This window comes from Aulonocara sp. 'chitande type north' Nkhata Bay, linkage group LG7 (genome assembly GCF_057382095.1).
Source record: "Aulonocara sp. 'chitande type north' Nkhata Bay isolate Kocher_YH1m ecotype deep benthic linkage group LG7, A_spYH_male_GT1.1, whole genome shotgun sequence".
NCBI lineage: Eukaryota > Metazoa > Chordata > Actinopteri > Cichliformes > Cichlidae > Aulonocara > Aulonocara sp. 'chitande type north' Nkhata Bay.
In genome coordinates, this window is record NC_141350.1 from 54,145,218 (window position 1) to 54,166,542 (window position 21,325).

General features: G+C 37.3%; 1 protein-coding gene across 2 annotated transcripts in view; it reads left to right on the forward strand.

Annotated features, from left to right (window-relative positions):
- LOC147326243 (netrin receptor UNC5D-like) overlaps positions 1-21,325 on the forward strand; it is a 189,160-nt gene that overhangs the window by 138,664 nt on the left and 29,171 nt on the right. For both annotated transcript variants that reach the window (XM_086301354.1, XM_086301353.1), the window contains exons 3-9: positions 643-786; positions 998-1,101; positions 12,294-12,474; positions 13,855-14,022; positions 15,709-15,873; positions 16,183-16,215; positions 19,136-19,321. In XM_086301354.1, coding sequence (XP_086157480.1) covers positions 643-786; positions 998-1,101; positions 12,294-12,474; positions 13,855-14,022; positions 15,709-15,873; positions 16,183-16,215; positions 19,136-19,321 — 981 coding nt within the window. The remainder of the gene's footprint in view (positions 1-642; positions 787-997; positions 1,102-12,293; positions 12,475-13,854; positions 14,023-15,708; positions 15,874-16,182; positions 16,216-19,135; positions 19,322-21,325) is intronic.

Sequence of the window (21,325 nt, forward strand, 5' to 3'; positions counted from 1 at the left end):
CATTATGGGTGCATCACAGACAATACACATCCATAAAGAATGACCAGAAATGGACCTTTAAATGTTTTTAAAGAAAAAAAAAACATTATCATGCTGTTCTTCACAACAATAAGAAGCTCATGTGTTCCCCCTCTCTCAGTTAATGCTTCCGCTGGAAAGCATTTAGTGTCACTTCATTATAAATGGATTATGGTTTGCAGGCTGTGTGAGAGAGGATATGAAGGCTCAAAACCAAATATATCTACCACAACAAGACCTTTGCACTGCTGCCCATCTGTTTGCCGGGCTAAAACTTGAACAAGGCTTTGTTAAAGTGCTGCTGGTGGCATATATATATTTGTGTCAATAATGAAATGGTCTGCTCTGTGACTTAGCCAGATGAAAGCATAACATCCGGCTACACTTTCATCCGGACAACATTTTAAATTGTTGTCTAAACAAAAATCCCTGAAATTGATTTGATTTGACAAGCAGACTGTCCTCCATCTCCTCCTGGCAAATGGCAGATCTGTTTACTGCTGATAATCTTATCAGATTCAAATTTCACTCATCATCTTGTCCCTGCAAATCTTCATCTCTTTGATTGATCATTCCTGCAATATAATGAAAGCTAATCTAAACAATCATGCGTTTCGCCTGCAGGGTTGAAGATCCGTGAAGTGATGATCAACGTGTCGCGTCAGCAGGTGGAGGACTTTCATGGCCCAGAGGACTACTGGTGTTTGTGTGTCGCCTGGAGTCACCTGGGAACTTCCAAGAGCCGCAAGGCAACAGTCCGGATTGCCTGTAAGCGAAACCATGTCACTTTGATACCAGCCTGACCTTACTGTGTCTGCGAAGGTTATTTGACTTTAAACCAGTGAGGGGATTATATAGAAAGCATTCATTGTACATACATAAACAGAGAAGGTCACACATGAAACAATTGTGCATATATGTTTGTTTGCTCCTTCGTGCTATTCTTCTATAAAGCAGGGCTGTTTATTCTCTTGCCTAGACCTGCGGAAGAACTTTGAGCAGGACCCCCAAGGCACCGAGGTGCCTCTGAATGGCATGATTGTGTTGCACTGTCGTCCCCCAGAGGGAGTGCCTGTGGCTGAGGTGAGGGCTTTCTTGCACTTCAAACAAGTAACGTTTTCTCCTGTGTTGCTTGGAGAGAAGCCGTCATCCATCTGCTTTACTCACAGTATAGCTCTGTTTACGTGACATGTTGTTTTGTTTCTCTCCAGCCACAGCAAATCCAGGACACATCTGTAATTTTTTCTCTTCATTTCAGTGTAAACAAGACTAATACTTGATGAGCTGACACAATTAATGTATTCCTTTCACTTTTGCTATCTTTGTCTGTTTTCTGAGGGTGAGTATTTCTGTATGAGCATGTCTGATAGAGAGTACCCGTCACTGCTATTTTAATTTTTACTATGAATATAAAATGAGGCTCTTGTGGACAGTCCTGCTGAGTGGTGCTTCTGTGCTGTGATGCTGCGCGCCTTCGTGTGGAAACTCAGTAGGGTGATGTGTCGATAGATATCAAAGCCTGCGTAACCAAGCATCTGAAGCTTTGCATTTACTTAAAGGGGCAGTCTGTGATCTACCATTACTCCCAAACTGATTGACGTGCCTTTGCATAAACCGACCGATACGTTTTCTGATGCTAATGGATAAAGCTTTGTGGAGGTCAGTAATGTTTGCAAACACACTGACTTGTTTTTTAATCATAACTTCCGTTTGCATGTCTTCCAGCTCTTTTATATGAAACAACAGAACAGTTAAGAGTTGACATTTTATTTACAGTATGCATCTATACTGGCAGGGTCACTGGTATGTATATTCCCAGGATTATATAGTATATATAACTATTTGTTTAGTTTTTGTCTTTTCTGAGCCACAGCTGTCTAATTCTCAGTTTTAGTATAGTGTAGTGTAAATAGCACTGAGATTTTGTACATACTAAAAAGAAAAGAAAATATTTCATCATGTGTGATTTTGGACACAAAATTCCTCATCCCAGCAAAAAAAACAAAAAACAAAACAGAAAATAGAGCAAATACAATTCCTGTCAAAATATCCAGACTTGGCTGTTTGAACAGAGCTGTTCTTAATCTGTTTGTCCTTCTCACTCATTGTTAGTCTTGTTAAACTTAGGAGTTATCTGTCTCCATTACAGGGAGCAGCACCTTTCAGAAACAGATCCACTTAATATTAATTATTCACTAAATTATTCACTCATTCCTCTTTACAGGATTTAACTTGAGAAAATATGCTACATAGCAGGATAACATTAAGTTTTATATCAGATAGTATTTGTTTATTTCATAGTTATATATGTTCTCATTAAGTCATATTTAATTGTAGAGCTTATTCATTGCTTCTGGTAGCTCTGTAAAATATATAACATTAACATTACAACCAAATCACCTTTTATATTTCCACTCATAGTAATGAGTCATTAATTAATTGCTTAGAAGAACTGGTAAAAGTTCACATCAATGTCCATAACATCTGCAGTTACCACAGACCATGGGGTGTCAATTAAATGTGGAAAGGCAAAGTGAGCCCCTCTCCAATGTATTCTTTTTCCACTTTGAGGGACCCAATTAAAATGAATATCAATGGAAGTGAGAGACACTGCTGATAGGGGTTAATAAATACCAGTAGGGTCCAACCATCAGCTACAGTACTATTTAATAAGGATAGGGTCTCACTGGGATTAGAAAAATCATTTTTTACAAGTGTCCTAAGTCCAAAAAAGTAATAAGTAAAGATGACACCATGTTTTCTGATGTCTGTAGGCTTGAGGCAGTGTTTTGGTTTATAGTAAAGCAAAATGTCGTCACTGATGTTATATCAGTGATTTCTGGAATGCCAAAGCAGCAACATAGTATACGATGATGTAACGGGGGTATTTTCAATTATTATATTTTAAATCTTTCAAAGTTATTATTTATTAATATATTTTGTATTTATTTTTTAATCAACAGACTTTTTATTCGTATTATTTTTATTTCGTCAGTTTTATCAAAGCAACTGACCACATGTATGAATTAATAAAGTTCAGTGAAATGAAATGAAAAGAACAGGGGTTAAGCACTGTCTGCCGTACTGAATATTGTTTACGGATATTTGAGAATTTGTATTGCTCAAACATTTTCTTTGGTGTGCTTCATTGTTATGTCTGTCATGTTGTGATCTGTCATATTAACAAACTGTTCTAAAGCCATTTGTTTTTTCAGAATCCAAATCGATGCTTTAGAATTCCTTAAAGGTGAAAATGGACTCCAGTTCAAATTGTGTGTGTGTGCCCGTGTGTGTGTGTGTGTGTGTGTGATGAATGATTCAGCTCACACAAATGGAGCATCGGTGTACCACGAGTCTCCCCGATGCATTGTGGTCATCAAACTCCTCATGCATTCATTAATGTGACTCCGGCTAACAAAGAGAATGGTTATAGTAAATAATGCAGTGACAAATCCAGCTCCCTCTAGTATGACTTGCACTGAGGGAAGAAAAAAAACTACTGACATCCAGAGTTGGAGATGTGGCAGTAATTTTTTTTTCTTTTTATGACTTTAGACATTGCTGAGAGCCTTTTTTGTATCCAGCACTGTGAAAGAGAGAAGCTCAAGCTCAGCTAAAGTTTGAGTTTTAAGGAATTGAGGTCATGCAGCATGATCTGTTAAACCCTGTTTGTATTCTGAGGGATATTTATTTTGGCCATGACATTTATCTGAACGTCCATACTCCCACATTCAGCTGGAAATTAATACTTGAAGAAATGTGAACAGTTAATTTTTTGGAGCTGATATTAAATGCACAGTTGACGAAATGCGGATTTAATACGCTCCAACTTTCTAGGCTGTTTTAATACATTAATGCTTTACATCTGACTGTAAAGCTTGAAATCCCTTTATGTCACTGCTCTGTTCATGATCTCAGAGGCAATGCCATCAGTGAGGGAGAGGGAACTTTATCTGCATCTTGCTGTAACTAAGCCACCCGGGAGTTTACTGGGCTGCTGTGTAGGATGTTAATGAAAACCAGAGAACGCCATATTATCTGTCCCAGCAGTGACAGAGGCAATAATCTGTGCACAATGCAAGTCAGACCACAGAGAATGGATCATAGTAAAACAGCTTAAGTCTGCTTCAGTTTATTGGTGACAAGAGTTTTAACTGGCTCTGCTTTTTAGAGACAGAACAGTTACCAGTACATATTATACTCAACTGTGTCCTTACATAATATTTTTGTAATTAAATGTCACTTTTTCTCAATAAAAACAATCTTGTTTTGAATTAGTAGTTATTTAGTTAAACTATTAATAGCGCTTTACAGCTCAGTGATAACATGGTAAATGTGGGGTAATCTCAGAGAAAAGTCAACACTTAAGTAACAATGCAATAGTTTATTTTGTTTTTGATAGCAGTATGGTAACCTGCTTACAAGACAGCTGGTATTTTTCAGTGCAATATTTGGATTTAAGAAATTATCTGTCAGACGCATTTGGAGTTTTTTTCATTTTGAGTCTTTTATTGTCCTTTCTGTTGTTTAGCTGTGTTACAATTTCTACGTCTGGCCTTGTTTCCTGCTTTATTTTGAAAGTCTTGTGTTGCTATGTTCAATGCGTTTAGTTTTGCTCTTCCTCTTTGACATCGTTATGTTGATTTGTGTCAGCTGTTTCCCCATGTGTTTCCACTTCCTCTGATCACCTCCAGTGTGTATTTAGTCTGGGTGTTTTCTTTCAGTCTTTGTGAGGTTGTTTGGGTCACAGTCATAGAGTGAGCTGGAGGACCCAATAGCCGACATGGAAGGAGACAGGACTAAGGTTAAACAAAAAGCGAGCCGTTTATTATGGCTGGTAAACATGAATACAAAAATCAAGCAAAAGTGAACAGGAGCGACACTAAACTGAAACCTAAACTGGGAAAACTAAACTGTGGTAACTATGAAAACAGACATGAACACTGTTCTACCAAGGAACATGTGAGCAACTGTGATGGGGAAAAACAAGAACAAGAAACATAAACACGACCTGAGCAGAATCATGGAATACATGGAACAGATGACAAAGACTGAAAGAAAACACACAGAATAAACACACATTGGAGGTGATCAGAGGAAGTGGAAACACGTGGGGAAACAGCTGACACAAATCAACATAATGACATACAGGACAAGAGCAAAACTAAGCACACTGAACATAGCAAACAAGACTTTCAAAATAAAACAGGAAACAAGGAGAGATGTAGACATGACAACTAATAATAGCAACAGAAGAACTTAACATATCTCCAAATACAATATAAGAAATCAAAAATACAAACATAAACTCCAAATGCTGGGTCATAGACATTATCCTAAAGGAATAAAAACTGGATTCTTTCACTTTACAAGCTGATATCAACCTAAAACCTTCAATATCACATTAAAATTCTCTAGTAAGGTTATACTATATAACAGGTCTAAAAATATTGTGACGTCTCAGATATACTTGTCCTTTTCATCTCTGTTTAAAACTATGAACTTAACCATGTCTTTAAAATATAAACCTCCCTTTTTCTGTTTCATTTCATGATAACATTGCCTAAAATTGGAAATACAACGCTAAATAGTCACTTTCAGTGTAATATTCATGAGTTAAGCATGAATACTGTGGCAGTTTTAAAGTACAGTGGCACCACTGGGATCTGGGATTTTAATAAAATTAAGGATGCCACATATTAAAGTAAACATCTAATACATATAATCTAATATATATGTGATGCCTGAAGGTTGTTTACATTTATTGATGAGTAAATATATGATGCCGTTGCTGCTGGGAACACACTGCGAACACAACTGAAGAGCTTTGCAGGGGAACAAAAATTAAAGACTAACATCTTTAAACAACCTGACCACATGGCAAAATAACCACTTGTTCAGCAAAGCATTAACTTACTTAATTTGTGCACTGTTCACATTATAAACTTTAGATACTGGAAAAACACATAGACTGAACTGCTTTTATAACTTAGCCATTTGTTCAGCTTTACAGAAGTCAGCTAGATCTAAAACATGTTGTCATTTAAAATACAGCAAATCTATAAAAAGTGTCACGCAAATCCCAACCAGCTTTGTTCCCATGTAAGTTAGATTCTCAATTGTACCATTTTTCTGCATTTCTACTTTTTTCACAATGTTGTCAATCCCTGAAGGTTCAACTCAGTGTTTTACAAAGGGATTGTTCGTATCACTCATAGACAACACTTTTTCTACCTGTTAAAAGTAGAGTGACAACAAAGATTTCCAAAATCTTCTCTGTGAAATCTTTAAACTCTTAAAATGTCAAGAAAATATACAAAAATTTTCAACATTGCTATACCCAGTGTTCCGATTTATAGATTTATGAAAGAGTTTCCAATTTCAGAAAAAAAGGGCAAGTGAGTAATTATGTAATCAGGGCCTGTATCGTACATGTTTGACATGCAGAGAATGAACAGCAGAAATCATGCTGGAGAGATTAAAAGGTTAGCAGCTAACTAAAGGAATAAATGCTTTCAATTATTACCCACCCAAGTATTCCCAAGCATTCCAATCATCAAGCCACTCACCCCGAGACATTTAGATTGCTTGAAATATAATTATTAAGTGATAAGCATAACGTTTCCAGAGATGGTGAAGAGATAATCCAAGAACGCCCTGAAAGTTTAGCCACTCCTGCCTCCAGAACAGGCGTGCGTCAGATTTGGTGGATTAATTTGTTTAATGTGATTTCATGAAAGCTGTTGTTGCACTGAGAAAAGGCCAAACATGACTGAGGGGAGGCTGAGAGGGTGCAGGCATGAGTGAAGGGAAGGAGGGGAGGGGGCGGTTAATGAAGCGCAATCTTAATTGAATCAGATGGTACAAAACTTACTGCAATGCTTTGTAATTGTCTTCATGTCGCTTTCACTTCCCATTTAAATGATTGTAAATGTAGGTCATTACATCTGCTTTCAGAATAATCAAGTGTTTAGGCCAGATGCTGAGGGGAATTGAAATGACTTCTCTGTTAAGTTTAAGATGATACCTTTCTGCAAATAAACACGGCTCTCCAGACTTGCCGGCTCTCTCACCTCAACAGCTTTACACAGCTTGAATTTATCAGAAAATGAAGCCCTGCTGCATGCTTCATAGACACTCTGCTGATGATGTGATGCTGCTTTCCTGGCTTTATTTTATTTGCTTTCTCAACCAAGAGTGAAAAAGAGCAAAATATACTGGTACGTATGAGTGACATGTAGAGGTCAGTACGGTGGCCTTGACACCATGCCAATAGACTGCCAGCGCTGCTAGGTCAGGTGTTCTGTAGTGCAACACTAGTTGCTGCTATCGAAGTGGGACACATTTGCCAATTAAGCAAATATGTTTCCTGTCGTCCCCGGGCGCTGGCTTATCAGGCTCATTTGAGCATCCCTGCCATCTCATCAGCATGTGCATCTCTCCATAGTTTTTGACTCTAGGACCAACAGAGAGTGTCTCGCACTCCAGGATTATACTCTTCTCTGGAAGTGAGGGAGGGTCAGAATGACACAGATTAATCAAAGCAAAATCACAAGAGGAAAAACCAACCAGAGAACAAAGAGATTATTTTAATTTACTTCACTGTAAGAATTTCCTGAGATAAAGGTCCCAAAAAATGAAAAGTCACCACCAAAGAGGATTTGTCTGATCACAGAGAGGATAAAGAGATAATTATTGGTCAGTTTTATTGAATAGTACTGCTGTTTAATGGTTTAATTAAGTTTCATCTTTCTCTTCTTATTATGTACTTTCACAAATCCTTTTTTTAAATCTCAGATGGCCTTTACCACGATGTGAATGAGAATCAAACACCATCACAGTTTAGAAATTAGGATAATGTTAGCATGAAAAAAAAAATCATTACATTAATCTCTCAGTCTGCTTCTTTTCTGTTTTGGTTGCCTGTTAAATTCTATCCACAAACACAAACACCCACACTACTTCTAAAAGTGTACACGTGCATCTTTTTTAAATCACATATAACTTTAAAAAATCTTAAGTGTAAGAAACTAACATATATAATACAACACACTGATTCAAAAGGAAAGCACATGCCTTACAGCGAAACAGTACGAAACTTGGAATCATTTTCTGAGACAAACAGCGACCTAACTAATTCAACGGCATTGCAGAAAGGATGAGAGAGATCTATACACCAGCAATCCATACTTTACCACTCAAACTTGGCTTACTTTCTATCAATACCACCTAAAAAGAGTTGATTAGAACATGTAAAATTCATGTAATAACAGCCTTAGTTCAGTGAACATAAAATGAGCCGTCTAATGAATCTCCACATACTTGACAACTTCTGTCTTCCGGAGTCAGTGCTTATTGTTTGTATAACACATTCTGGAGTGTACAACTGAAATGTTTAATCTCTAGTTACTGTGGAGTGGCACAATGGGTTTGCATGTGTGCCAGTTTCTCTGACGTTTGCTGTCTTAGTTGGCAAGCAGTGCCTTCTCAGTTTCAACTGGTGATGTAAATTTAACAGTTTTAAAATTGTCCTTCTTTGTGTGTGAGAGAAGTAAAGCTAGAACAGAAAGCATCAAATGCAACTCTGTTTTTAACATGTACTGGTACCATTGCATGACTAATGCGTAATAAATAGTAAATAAATAGTTTCTTTGCCAATGTCATTATGAGAATACATTTTGGCTTCTTTTTTCAGCTACTGAATATTTGGTTCCTCTGCATTTCCTGGTTTTAAATTGATCTCTAAAGGACTGATTAGCTAGGATTTGTCTTAGGACAGGATTTTTTTACGACCAATTTCAACACACCAAGTTTGGGAAAGCCTAAATGCTAACCTCAAAGCTTTATAGCAGATGAACTGTTAATGTCACAGTGACTTTTACCTACAGTCTATGTCACAGAACACCTCAACCAGCTAACTAGCCATCTATATCTACAAATACATACCTACAGTGTGTCCTGGAAACCCTAATAAGTAATTAAGTTTTCATTGTCAAGTTGAACAAATTAGGTTAAATGAAACGCTGCTGAGTAAAAAGCCCCAAGAGTCGATTTGAAATGTTCTCCAGGACGACTCTGGCATCAAAGTGCTTCTTTACTGGCAAGGGGCTAATCCCATCGGACCTACATTTTCAATAATTCCCGATTTCCCAGTGGTTAGAGTAGAAGAAATAAAAAGTCATGAATGTTTGATAGCTCACTCTACTTAGGAAAGATAGCATCATTTCAATTACCCTGATCTTAAACAGCAAATCTTCTGGCATTTCATGGATATCTTTCATAGATTTTTTGTTTTAACTGTAATGTATAATTTATCATCTGCATAGGTAGAGAGCTACAATAAACACAGGGAAAGGTGGGGAAGGGTAACATATAGTATCATATAATACAGTGTCATTTCCGTGCCAAAAAATGCAAATTTTGGAGCTTTTAATGTTGAGTTGCGTTTTTATTTCAGATTTTGGATCTTACATTTGAGTTGAACGCAAGAGGAATGTGGTTCTGTTTTAAATGTATCATGTTGTCATATAGTCCTGTCATTTAGTCCAGTTATAGCACCGCAGTGATTTACCTTTGTATTGTTTTTTTTACTTAAATGTGGTGTAAATGGGAAAAATGCTTTCCTCCATCGTTTTGATATCTAATTTATGAAAAATTTCTACCTGTATGTGGAAGAAATTAGGTTTGTCATTGTGTTATGTAAAAGATGCAGATGTGAGTTCTTATTTTAAACAATGCAATTTGTTTTGCTCGGTGTTTCCTGTGGTGACATATTATCCACTTAATATTGAAATATATTTAATTTACACAGTGTAATAGTTACATCTTGGTACCTGTCAAACTCAGTTTCAACACTTTGCTCTAAATATTCATCCCATCTGAATATGAGAACAAAGCACTGGAGGTTAAGCTTCGATATAGTCATATATTCCACACTATATGACTATAATATACATTAAGTGAGTAATATAATGTAGACCGTTTTTAGTTCAGCTATTTTCTGAAATAAGGGGTGAGATAAGTGCATATCTTATAAACCTAATGTCTCATGGTGACATACAGTATTGGTCTTTGAGATGGGATCTCATTACAGTTTAACAAGCAACAAGTCATTTAGTTAGTTAGGCATCAACACTACAAACATGGTCGAGTCTTCCATTTCAGTTTGAATTAGCTGATGTGAAGCTTAGCAGCTATCTAAGTACCTGTCTTTCATTTACTGTAGGCTTGCAGACTAATTGAAAGATGGGTGCAAGCCAGTGTCAAGTGACCATTTGAAGAACTGCCGTTTTTGCAACTCCACGGTGGCTTTGTTTTTTAACCCCAGCAAAAACAACAAAGCTCACCAATCAATCACTTCAACTCATTTATTACTGTTTGAGAAGTAAGGGTCACTATTTGCTGTCAATCCTTGCATAAAGCAGACTACAAGAAAATACTGTGATTACATGAATAAGCTTGTAAAATGGGCTCATTTTGTATGAAATTATTCAATTATATTTGCTCCATTTTGTAGAAGGTCAAAACTGACTGCTTTCATAACTGACAAGACTGACCAGCCATGACAAACACTGGGGTTGATTAGACACTGGCTGTGAAAGAGTGAATTATAAAGAAAGAACTGATGAAGGCGCAATGTTGCACACTAGTATGAGCACTTGGTACTGTATGTCTTGAAAGCAGCGGAGCCAATTCATGAAAAAAAGCTACATGATGAAAGACTTCTTGGGCCATCAAAAGGAGCAAAAAACGCTTGTGACAACATGACTCCAGATTTATTGATTTCCTAGCTCTTTTTTTTTTTCATCTAGAGTGCTTTGACAGAGCAAAGCAATCTCTGAGTTTGTTGGCTGTAGTTACATTCCCTTGGCAAATGGACACTATCCACAAACACACATGCTACTCACACACTGGAGTACAACCCCATGCACAAACACATGGCTCTCCCAGTGGGGCGGAGTTTTTAATCCTCAAATACACTGCCATAAATCAAAACGCAATCCAAGTGCCCTAGCTCGTCTCTCTGAATGAAAAGCTCAAGCTACTGGCACATTAATAGCAATTTACAGGGCCAGTCATGCGAGGAGAGGAGCATCAACTGAGCGTCTTTTATTTTGTAATTCCTTATTGGTTTCGCTCACTACATGGCCACTGAATTGGTAACGCTGGAGGATGTGACCTACCTACTACATCACTTTACTCTGAGCTGTTGTCAGATGTGTTGTGCTTCCCAACCCCCTAATCTTGCAATCAAAATGTGTCCCCTTACATATCTTCATAAATGTAGTGAGGGACGTGTTTCAATTTTTGTCCTCTCCTTTTTTGCCAAGAAGAGAGAACAGAGACTTCTTTACATGATGAAATGCAAAATGCACGCTTCAATCAGCACGACTGTGAAGCATTTGTTAGCAAATACTGAACTGTACGCAATCCTCAAAGGAACAATTGTAGCAAAATTTTTCTACTGTTATACTACAGTGACCTGCACATAACTAACTGGATTTTGAACCAGTTACCAGGCATGTGAGTGTGGGGAAATATATTCAGTTTTAATTAAATTACTAAAAGGGAATAATATAACTTTTAAAGGTAATGAATTGTTGTCTTAAATTTTCTCCCTCAAATATTAGGGACTCTTAAAAATGTTCTTGTAATGTTTAATTAAACAGGTAGATAGAAAAACGCTTCATGTATCACATCATTTACTATTGATGGTGCCTTCAAAGGCTCTCTTACTAATGCCATATGCCATTTGTGCATATCACAAATACTGGCTTTTTATAGTACAGTCGTTAACAAACCCGACGATCTCTCTTTTGCCCACGGGACAAAGTGTCCATGATTTCTAAAGACTAATTTTCATTGGTGAGCAACAAGACCGTTGACTGACAGCACTTAGAAATAAAATAATTTTAATGCACTTCCACCTGATGCCCTCAAGAATACGGCCATTACTAGTTTTTACCCTGCCTCTCCTGCACTGAGTACAGTCTCTTTAACGCTTTGTGTACCATAGATGATGAAAGAGAGCCTTTGCCGTTATATTCAGTTCAAATTGTTGAACTTTTCTCATGTAACTTTGGGTGAAGTTCACTTTATCTCTGAAAGCCTTTTGTGATACTCTATCAAACTACTGACCTTTTTTAAATTACTCTGATATGTTTTGAAACATTCCAGCAGATGTTGTTAAGTGTATTTGCTTTTTTATCACTCACACCTGTCCGGTTGTCAGATGTTTGTCTGCCTGAATGAAATTGACATACTTTTGTTTTCAGGTGGATTGGCTGAAAAATGAGGAAAACCTGAGCTTTGATGATGGTAATATCATGGAGAAAAAAGGTGACCACAACCTCATCATCTCAGAGGCCCGGCTGTCTGACTCTGGAAACTACACCTGTGTTGCCAGCAACATTGTGGCCAAGCGACGCAGTGCCACTGCTACTGTTATAGTCTATGGTAAGATTACAGTTCTTTTAATTTTGCAATTTTATCTCTGACAAAAAATCATGAGAGTAGATTTGCCTGGTAACTTATTACAGTAGTGTTGAAGAATAGTCTTGCCTACATCAGAATATCAGTTTTCACTAGTATGGTATTCAGTTAGCGGCTAACTAAGCTTTACTCCCACCGAGGTTGATTATCTTGTTAATAGTGTTAGATCCTCAGTGCATAAGACCCTGGAAATTGTGGCTCGTTAGATAGTAAAATCTGCCTTAAAGCAGATAACATGCAAGTCAGAAAGGAAATAGTGCTGCATTCTTTTGGGCTGGAAAAATGGTTTGTTACTTCATTTTGTAAGTCCTCCTTAAAGCTAGGACACCTCACTGTTTGTCACTGATTGAGAAAAATGGGAACAACCACACACTTCTTTTCAGCGCTGTAGCCAAGCTGACAAATAGTCAGAGCTCATTCTTTTAACCTTAACTAGAAATGACTTTCTTCAGAGACAAGATTTTAAAAATTAGAGAGAAAAAAATAGATTCACAGCTGTCCCGCAGTTATGCCACAGCAACTTAACACTTAACTGCTAATATTTACCTCTTATTTATTTCTCCCCAATAAACCTTGTTGAGTTAAGGTCACAGTAATTTATCCTTCTGAACCATCAATGTGCCTTTTAGACCCTATTCCTTCAAAACTGCTCAAAAAAGTCTAAGTATAGTTTAATTAGGTTTCTTCTTGTTAAAAGGGAGTTTTTCTTCCCTACTGTCACCAAGTGCTTGCTCATAGGAGGTCATGTGATTGTTGTTGTTTCTTGGTAGTGTTGTAGGGTCCTTACTTTACAATATAAAGTGCCTTGAGGTGACTTTTGTTGTGAATTGCACTAAATATCAGGGCTGTAGAGAGTGAAATAGTGTCATACTAGTAAAAACTCCTTTTAGACTGAAGGGCAGCCTTAAATGAAGTGTCTCATTGTTCATTTTGCTGACCTTTCATCCTGTTATTTTTATTCTTTTAAAGAAGGCATTTAACTGCTGCAGGAATACATCTCATTCTTTCTGACATCCCATTGCTCCGGTCCATCAATCATTAATTTCCATAATGCTAATGAAGTCCCTGACAAGCTTACTATTCCCGATAGCCTCCAACAGATGTACAATAATGGAACAGTAGTATTTCTTCCTTTCCTATGACAGCAAATGAGCTCATTAGTCAATCATCCTACATTACTTTAGGAGACATATCCGAGGAATAAGTGTACATTGACAGAAGGGAAGACACTATTGATCTTTTTTTTCTGATGTTCATTACCGTCTTTGAGTGAATCCTCTGACTGTGATGCAGGCCAGAATTCCTTTAGTGTTTCTTCATACCCTCCTCTTCTGACACGTGCAGTGAATGGCGGCTGGTCATCCTGGACGGACTGGTCTCCCTGTAACGTGCGCTGCGGTCGAGGTGTGCAAAAACGCTCTCGCACTTGCACAAATCCGGCGCCTCTCAATGGTGGAGCCTTCTGTGAGGGCATGTCAGTACAGAAGAGTACTTGCAACACAGTGTGTCCAGGTAAGAGCAATAGCATGTTCTTTTCACTCTTAGTGATAAAGAGCATGTTTTAGTGTTACTAATTTTGACCTTTTGAAGCTTCCCTTGCATCTTACAGCTATGGGTTAAATAAAAGATTTACAGTTGCCAGATAAGATGTGCAAATTTTAGATTTATGACAGTTGAAAGTCTGTATTGTTCAAGTAGTTTTTTCTGCAGAAATCACTTCTTATTGTGAAAATGCACTTATTTGCATTCATGAGAATATTTGCATAAGATCAATACAATACAGCACCTGTGTCTTTGCAACAAAATCTAGATTTCTGTAGATGGTTAGCTTTACTTTACGTTGCACAAAGAATAGAAACTGGAATAATTGCTGGACTGACAGCTAGCAAAACAAGAAGCTAACAAAACTCTTCATCTGTCATTGTACAAAATGTATTTATATTTACGTACTATTTGTATAACATCCTTGTGAATATAATATACCTAAGTAATATGTAAATATCATTAGCACAAATACACAAGATTGCATATAATAGCATAAATAGTTTAGTAATACTGTCTTTATTTAACTTCTTTTTCATTATTTGGTCTAAATGTAAAAAATAGTTGGCTTACTTTTTCAGTCTCTGTTTGGAGAAAACTGAAACTTTGTGTTTTGTAATAAATAAATAAAAATTATAACCAAAAACTCAGTGATGAACCATAAACATTGTTTAATTGGTCCAGAAAGCTCAGTCTAAATACTATTATTTGTGTTTTTGCAGGAGCTACACAGTTGAATAATTTTTGTGCAGCACAAGACCCACTATTTAACCACAAATTGTTGCTGCTATCCTTCAATCTTTCTACAGAAATTAGATATAACATATGCCATGACACTTGTCTTAAAAGCTTTGGGTAGGTTTTATAGTTAGCACTAGTCTTCTTTCAACCTCAGAGATTTTACTGTGAAAGCATCTGCAATGCACTGGTGACAGTGGGTTGCTATCTGAAATCAAATGCAGTGCACCTGTGAAACAACTAATGAAGGGGAAATGTCTGGCAAGAGGAGAAAGATGCACAAATGGAGAGGGGTGAAGATAACATGAGAGAGAAGCTAAGAGTAGAATCTCAGGTTGTAAGAGGAAGTAGGAGTTATCAAAATTGTGCCTCTACCCGTGTGTTTTTTTTCTTTTATAGACAAGCCCAAATTTATGATTTCAACCACAGTGGAGTATAAAGAAAAACGCTCATCAGGTTTAAGTTAAAAAAAAAATTATCAGTCGAGTACAGTGCACTCCTCCAAACATTATCTCCTCTTTGCCAAATGTCTCCTTCTGACGGATTCTTTCTCTGCATCTGGGTTTGAGCATAAACAGGATGCCTTTGCTTTCAGATTAGCAGGAAGAGGGGATCTTTTAGACCATATGGAGGGGGAAAGGCGAATTGATGGAGTCTCTTTATGCTCCAGATCAGAAACACCAGCTTTGTACATGTTTTTGACACTTTAAGTGGGACATTATTTTTAGTTGCGCAACTGTTACCTTGAAAGTGTTTTGCTGTAAAGTTCCACAGCGCTATTAAAAAAAATACACTTAAACCTGGAGTATGAGTAGCATGCATTTTTTAGTTCCTGTTGTGTTTCATTGCATTTCTTTATACAGTAACATGTGCATGTATTCACATTCAATGGCTCTATCTTTGTGTTTGCCCCTGCAGTGGATGGCGGCTGGGGAGAGTGGAGTGAGTGGTCAGCGTGTAGTTCGGACTGCGAGAGGCAGCGCAGCAGAGAGTGTACGGCTCCGGAGCCCAAGCATGGGGGGCGACTGTGTGACGGGGTGGCAGTGGCTACAGAAAACTGCACAGGCGGCCTCTGTACACAGAGTGGGTAACATCAGCTCCACACTTCACTGGTTAAAAAGGAGAAAAAGATATAGTGGTTTAGCACCATTACTGTCAGTCCCATTGTGTTCATTGACTGTGTCATCATAGACTTACTGTTCATAATTTTTGGCAGTGTGGGCTAGATCATGATCGTCATGATAATCATGCTCATTAGCAACGCCCTCATCCGTCTTCATTATTCAAACACTTTGTTTCACATACATCACACACAGTGTGCACCAGCGTGGATTTGCACGCAGGCAGTGATTGAATCAGCTAACGCTTAAATGATATTGTGTGTTTCTGCAGATCGGAAGTTGCTGCATGATGCCAAGCCACAAGGTGAGCTTCTGTTTAGTTTCATTTCTTGCTGATGTTTTATTTAAAAGATATCACTCTCTCCAGCCGTGACCTGGACGATTGCAAGATTAGGGATTGGGATTAGAAAAAGGTGTGACCAAAAGTTTTTTTCACACATTTTGCAACTCTGAACTTTTGTAAACAAAACCCAACAGAGGAGTATATAACAACTCAAACTAGGCATTTTTAAACACCCTTTAACCTGAACCTCCCTGACACAAAGTCCACATATACTACAATAATAAGAATTGCTGAATTTACATTAGCAAGTCCAACATCCTAATTATCTGTCTGCTCTACCCAGACAGCATCCTCACTTTAACCAAAAAGTTTTGAAGCCGTGTAAAATGTAAATGAACACACAATACAATGGTTTTCAAATTTTATATGCACATATCAAATGTTTAAATTGAGGCTAACAAAAGGCTGGAAAAGTGAGCTGAACAACGAAGAGACAAATTTTCAACTAATTAGGTTAATTGGCAAAATGTAAATATGATTGGGTAGTACAGAGGAAAACTGAAAGCAAGAGCTTGAAGGATAGATGGGTAGAGCTTCACGAGGTAGCAAAAAAATCTACACTCCCAATTATTTTGTTTTAAATAAAAGTGGAAGTTTAGAAAAAATGGAAAGATTTATTTAAAAAAAAGAAAAACAACCACATCTTTATTTTACACCAACACATATATGATTACCAGTAAGCAAAGTGGTTGTTTGTTTACATATTGGTTAAGAGTTTGTTTCTAAAAACATTTTCCGACTATAATATGCAGTGTACCTTTAAATATCATTTGAATGTCTATTATAAGGTTAAAACTGATGTTTCACTCAGTTTTCAGTTTTGTTTTAACTGTTTGTTTAGGTTATAGCACCAATACTAATGTGTTAGGTAGAAGGCAAATTATAGTTTAGATTAAAATACAGTGAGTTATGGGTAAGACCTGACACATTATTATGTGCCATTCATGCAGGAAACATTGTGAGTATCTCTGAGACGCCAATTGTTCATACTTAAACCAATAGCATGGATGAATATCAATTATAACACTGCTGATTATGGAACATTATTAATATCATTACCATTGCATTGCTATTACAGTAAGTATTCAATATGTTTACTCAGTTTTACATGTAATTTTAATGTACTGATGTACTGATTACATGTACTGATGGTATTACGAAGCCCAATATGTTTTCTAAAACTAAAGTATAATTTAGGCTTTTTTTGTTAAATGCAGGTATAATAAGTTATTTTCAGAGGGTAGTTCCATTCACACCTAGTTGAGTTTTGTCTTGTAAACACCTTCTGGGCTGATAGCAGCAAACTGGTGCGATGTCATTAATGGCATTTATAGGAAGAGACTGGCTCTGGCTGCATAATCCCACTGTTGGAGTGACAGAAATTCTCTAGCTGACAAGAATAGTTACAAGAAAACACCCCGCTCATCAGCAGCCATTTGGTTCTGGCACTGGTTAAGCTTAACAAATTACTAATGTTGCCCTCAGAGAGGGAATTGCCCTGAAATAGGAACAATAAGCTGCCAAGTGGTAAATCACAGGTGTGACCATAGAGAATAACGCTGTATGACTCACTGTGAATTAGCTTATTTAAATACATATGTTTTGACGAACAGACAGCACATCAAATGACACGTGAATGAATAATGATGATTAATATTAACAAATGGCAAATTAAATTCATTTCTAAAGGTTGTTTGGCTTAGCCGTTTGTTTCCCTAACCAAACATTTGTCATTGATGCTTCTTATCTCATTTCCTGAAATATTTAAATAAAGTGCATTGTGACTTTTGCTGTGTTCTTTACACTCTGCATCCGTTTCCACATGCTGTATGTTGTTTGACTTGGATTGTTACCAAGTCTCTGTAAAAATAACACAAGCTGTATCAAACGTCCCAGCTTTTATTGCCATTATTATCTCAGTTTCACCCCTACATTAATGATGCTGTACACTTCTACTTATTTTTGATTATATCGGGCATTGTGTTTCAGTTTGAGCTCTTTGCGGTTAACCACTGTAAATCCACTGCTTTATGCATTATTGCTGTGTAGGGAAATGCTACTGCGTAGCTTGCACAGAGAAAAATCAATTTGCCCATGTTTTCCTGACTTGTCCTTTCACATAGTTATGTCTTCTTGTTTGTCAGGAATGGGAAAAAGAATGCGACCAGGCTGCCAAAAACTTCCCAAGCCCTCAATTAACCTGCTACTGTAGCTGTTAATACCGCTTTGCATATTTTGTCAATTTCTCCTGATTTGAGCTTCAGGCTACGTAGAGGATTTCTCAGCATGTCCTGTTTTAGTGCAGATCTCATTATCTTTCAAGAACAAGCTAGCAGCATCTTTATTTCCCCACTCATTCGTTTGCTTTGTGGAGTTGGACGCCGCAATACTGGTGGGACCAGATAGAGCATAATCGCTGCCGATGAGCTAATTTAATGAATTGGTTTTGTCACATTATCCCAGTGGAACACAGAGTGCCTCCAACACCAGAGCCAAGCAGTGTTTGAAATGACAGTCAGGTGCTGGGTTGATTATAATCGCCTTCCTTCCAAGGTTCCTCATTAGTAACTTTAACACTGAGGAATGGAACAATGAAGCTGTGCATCATGGAAAGAACAGAAAATAAAAAATGCACTAAAGTAGCATGAAACCAAGGTAGACTTCCATAAAAGCGCTACTAAGCAACACAGATTTCCAGTTTATTTTGGGAGAGAATGTCTCCAAGCATCCTAATTAACCACAGAGACTCCGAAAGCAAATATAAGAAGTCTTGATGCATGCTCAATCATCCAGATAAGGAAATCCCAAAAAGTTGATTGTGTTCATATGGACATTCAAAATCATGTTTGTTTGTTTTTTTCACTCATTCTGACATTTCAAGGTGTGGAGAACAGCAGTGACGTTGCCCTGTATTCAGGCCTGGCTGCAGGGGTGGTGACAGTTGTACTGCTCATCGTCGCTGTCACTCTTTACCGAAGGAGCCAGAGTGAGTACGGTGTGGATGTCATTGACTCCTCCGCCCTCACCGGAGGCTTTCAGTCCTTCAGCTTCAAGACCTCTCGTCAAGGTGAGTCATTAACTGTGGCTCTCAAATATCAGAGACAATTTGCCCTCGAAATTGTGTCATAAAACACTGAATCCAAATGAGAACTTTGTACAAAAATCTAAACGTGAAATTTTCAAAAGCAGCAAAGAATGGATGGATTTGGGGGTTTTCCTGCAAAAGGCAACTGAATTTGGTTTTAAATCCAAGTATGCATCCTTTATAAAGCTCCTTGTAAAAATTGAGGATTCATGTTGTGTTGGAAATCTTTTTTGGCGTTTTGACATTTCACTGTATGCACATTATGTGAACTAGCTTAACAGTGTGCAGAAGTTAATTTGTTGAAATCTATTGCAGCTATGATTATTTAAAGAAGAATTTAAAGACTACACAAGATATGCACAGTCTTTAACTTGTCATTTAAAAGCACAGACAAATTGTACACAATGCAATTGGAAACTCAGAGAAACTCCAATATGTAAACACTGTTTATTTGCTCTTGAAGAGCCTTATCTCCATGTAAAGATATTTTTAAAAAATTGTTTGTTGGACTTTGCAGTAAGATCTTAAAAAGGCAGTTTATAACAACTGACAAAATCTCTGTGACACCTCTACACCCACCCTGCCACAGATGGAGCTAACATGCACAACAGTTAAATATGATGTGCAATTAAAAGTGCATCACATTATAAACCAGAGCGTCAAAATAGCTTGTTTTTATGTTTTTATTTTGCATGTGCTTTTATTGCTTTTAACTTTTATTTTTTATTTCAGTTTGGCTGTTTAAAAGACCACAAAGAAAGCCCTAAAAATTAAAGCTGCAATTGTTGCCTGCTAGTGCAGAGAGCTGGCATTGTCTTTGACATTAATAGCCATTCTAACACACACATAAAAGCAAAACACAGAAAAAGAATACAACATAGACATACAATCATGTAAAAAGGAAAGTACATCCTCTTTCATTTCTAACATTTTACATATTAGGACATAATACAGAGTCCTCTGTTCCTCACCAGGTTATAAATTTGTGTTGATAAAGCCTCTGATGAACAACACATGACATGTTACACCATGTCATTAACTTTAGTTGTTGGAGGTACTTGTATATACACAGCTTTCTCAAGGTCCTGTTGCAGCATTTCAGTTGGTTTGAGGTCTGGACCTTGACTGGGCCAGCCAGAATACTTTAGTTTGCAGAGGACTTCAAAGTTGACTCAAAAACTGCAAAGTTCCATGTGGCTGCAAAACAAGCCCAAATCATCCACCCTCCACCATCGTGCTTGACAGTTGGTGTGAGGTATTTGTGCTATTTTGCGGTGTTTGGTTTTATCAGATATAGCACTGTATATTCTGGTCAAATATCTCCAGTTAGAGAAGAAGATTTCTCCTCGCAACATTTCTAAACAAGCCAATTACAATGTCACGTATTTTAACATTTGATATGTTAACTGAGCCCCATGGAGTCTTAGACATAGCTCTTGGGTTTTGTGTAGCTTCTATGAGCATTGCATGCTCTGGTCGTTGGGTGGTCTGTTTTCCACTTTTTTCACTGTTTATCTTTCTCCCAGATTCATGGGCAGCATTTAGGTGTATTAACACCTAAAAGCTGCAGAGCAGAAAACTTCCAAAACTGCTGCTTTTATGGAGATCACCCTTCCTGATTGTCAGTCAATTAAATGCTTTTCATTAGTAGCACTGGGTGGTTCCTTACCTTCGTAATTCCTATAGGAGCAGAAAAGGTGTTTAATTTTTGTTAATAATGACACTGTGTAATATGTCATGAGTTGTTGCTTATCTCAGGTTGTATTTACCTCATCTTTAGAGCTGCTTAGGACACAACTATTGATGATGACCCTTGATTTCCTTTTTTACTCTGCTGCTAACGTTTTAGCTGGCTATTATAACTGAACACACACCCCCAAAAGTTCAATGGTGATGAACTGGAATAGGAATTAGTTTATTATTTAATTATAAATAATAATGTAATAAATAAAAATAATGTAAAATGTTGTTTCTGGTACACCTTGT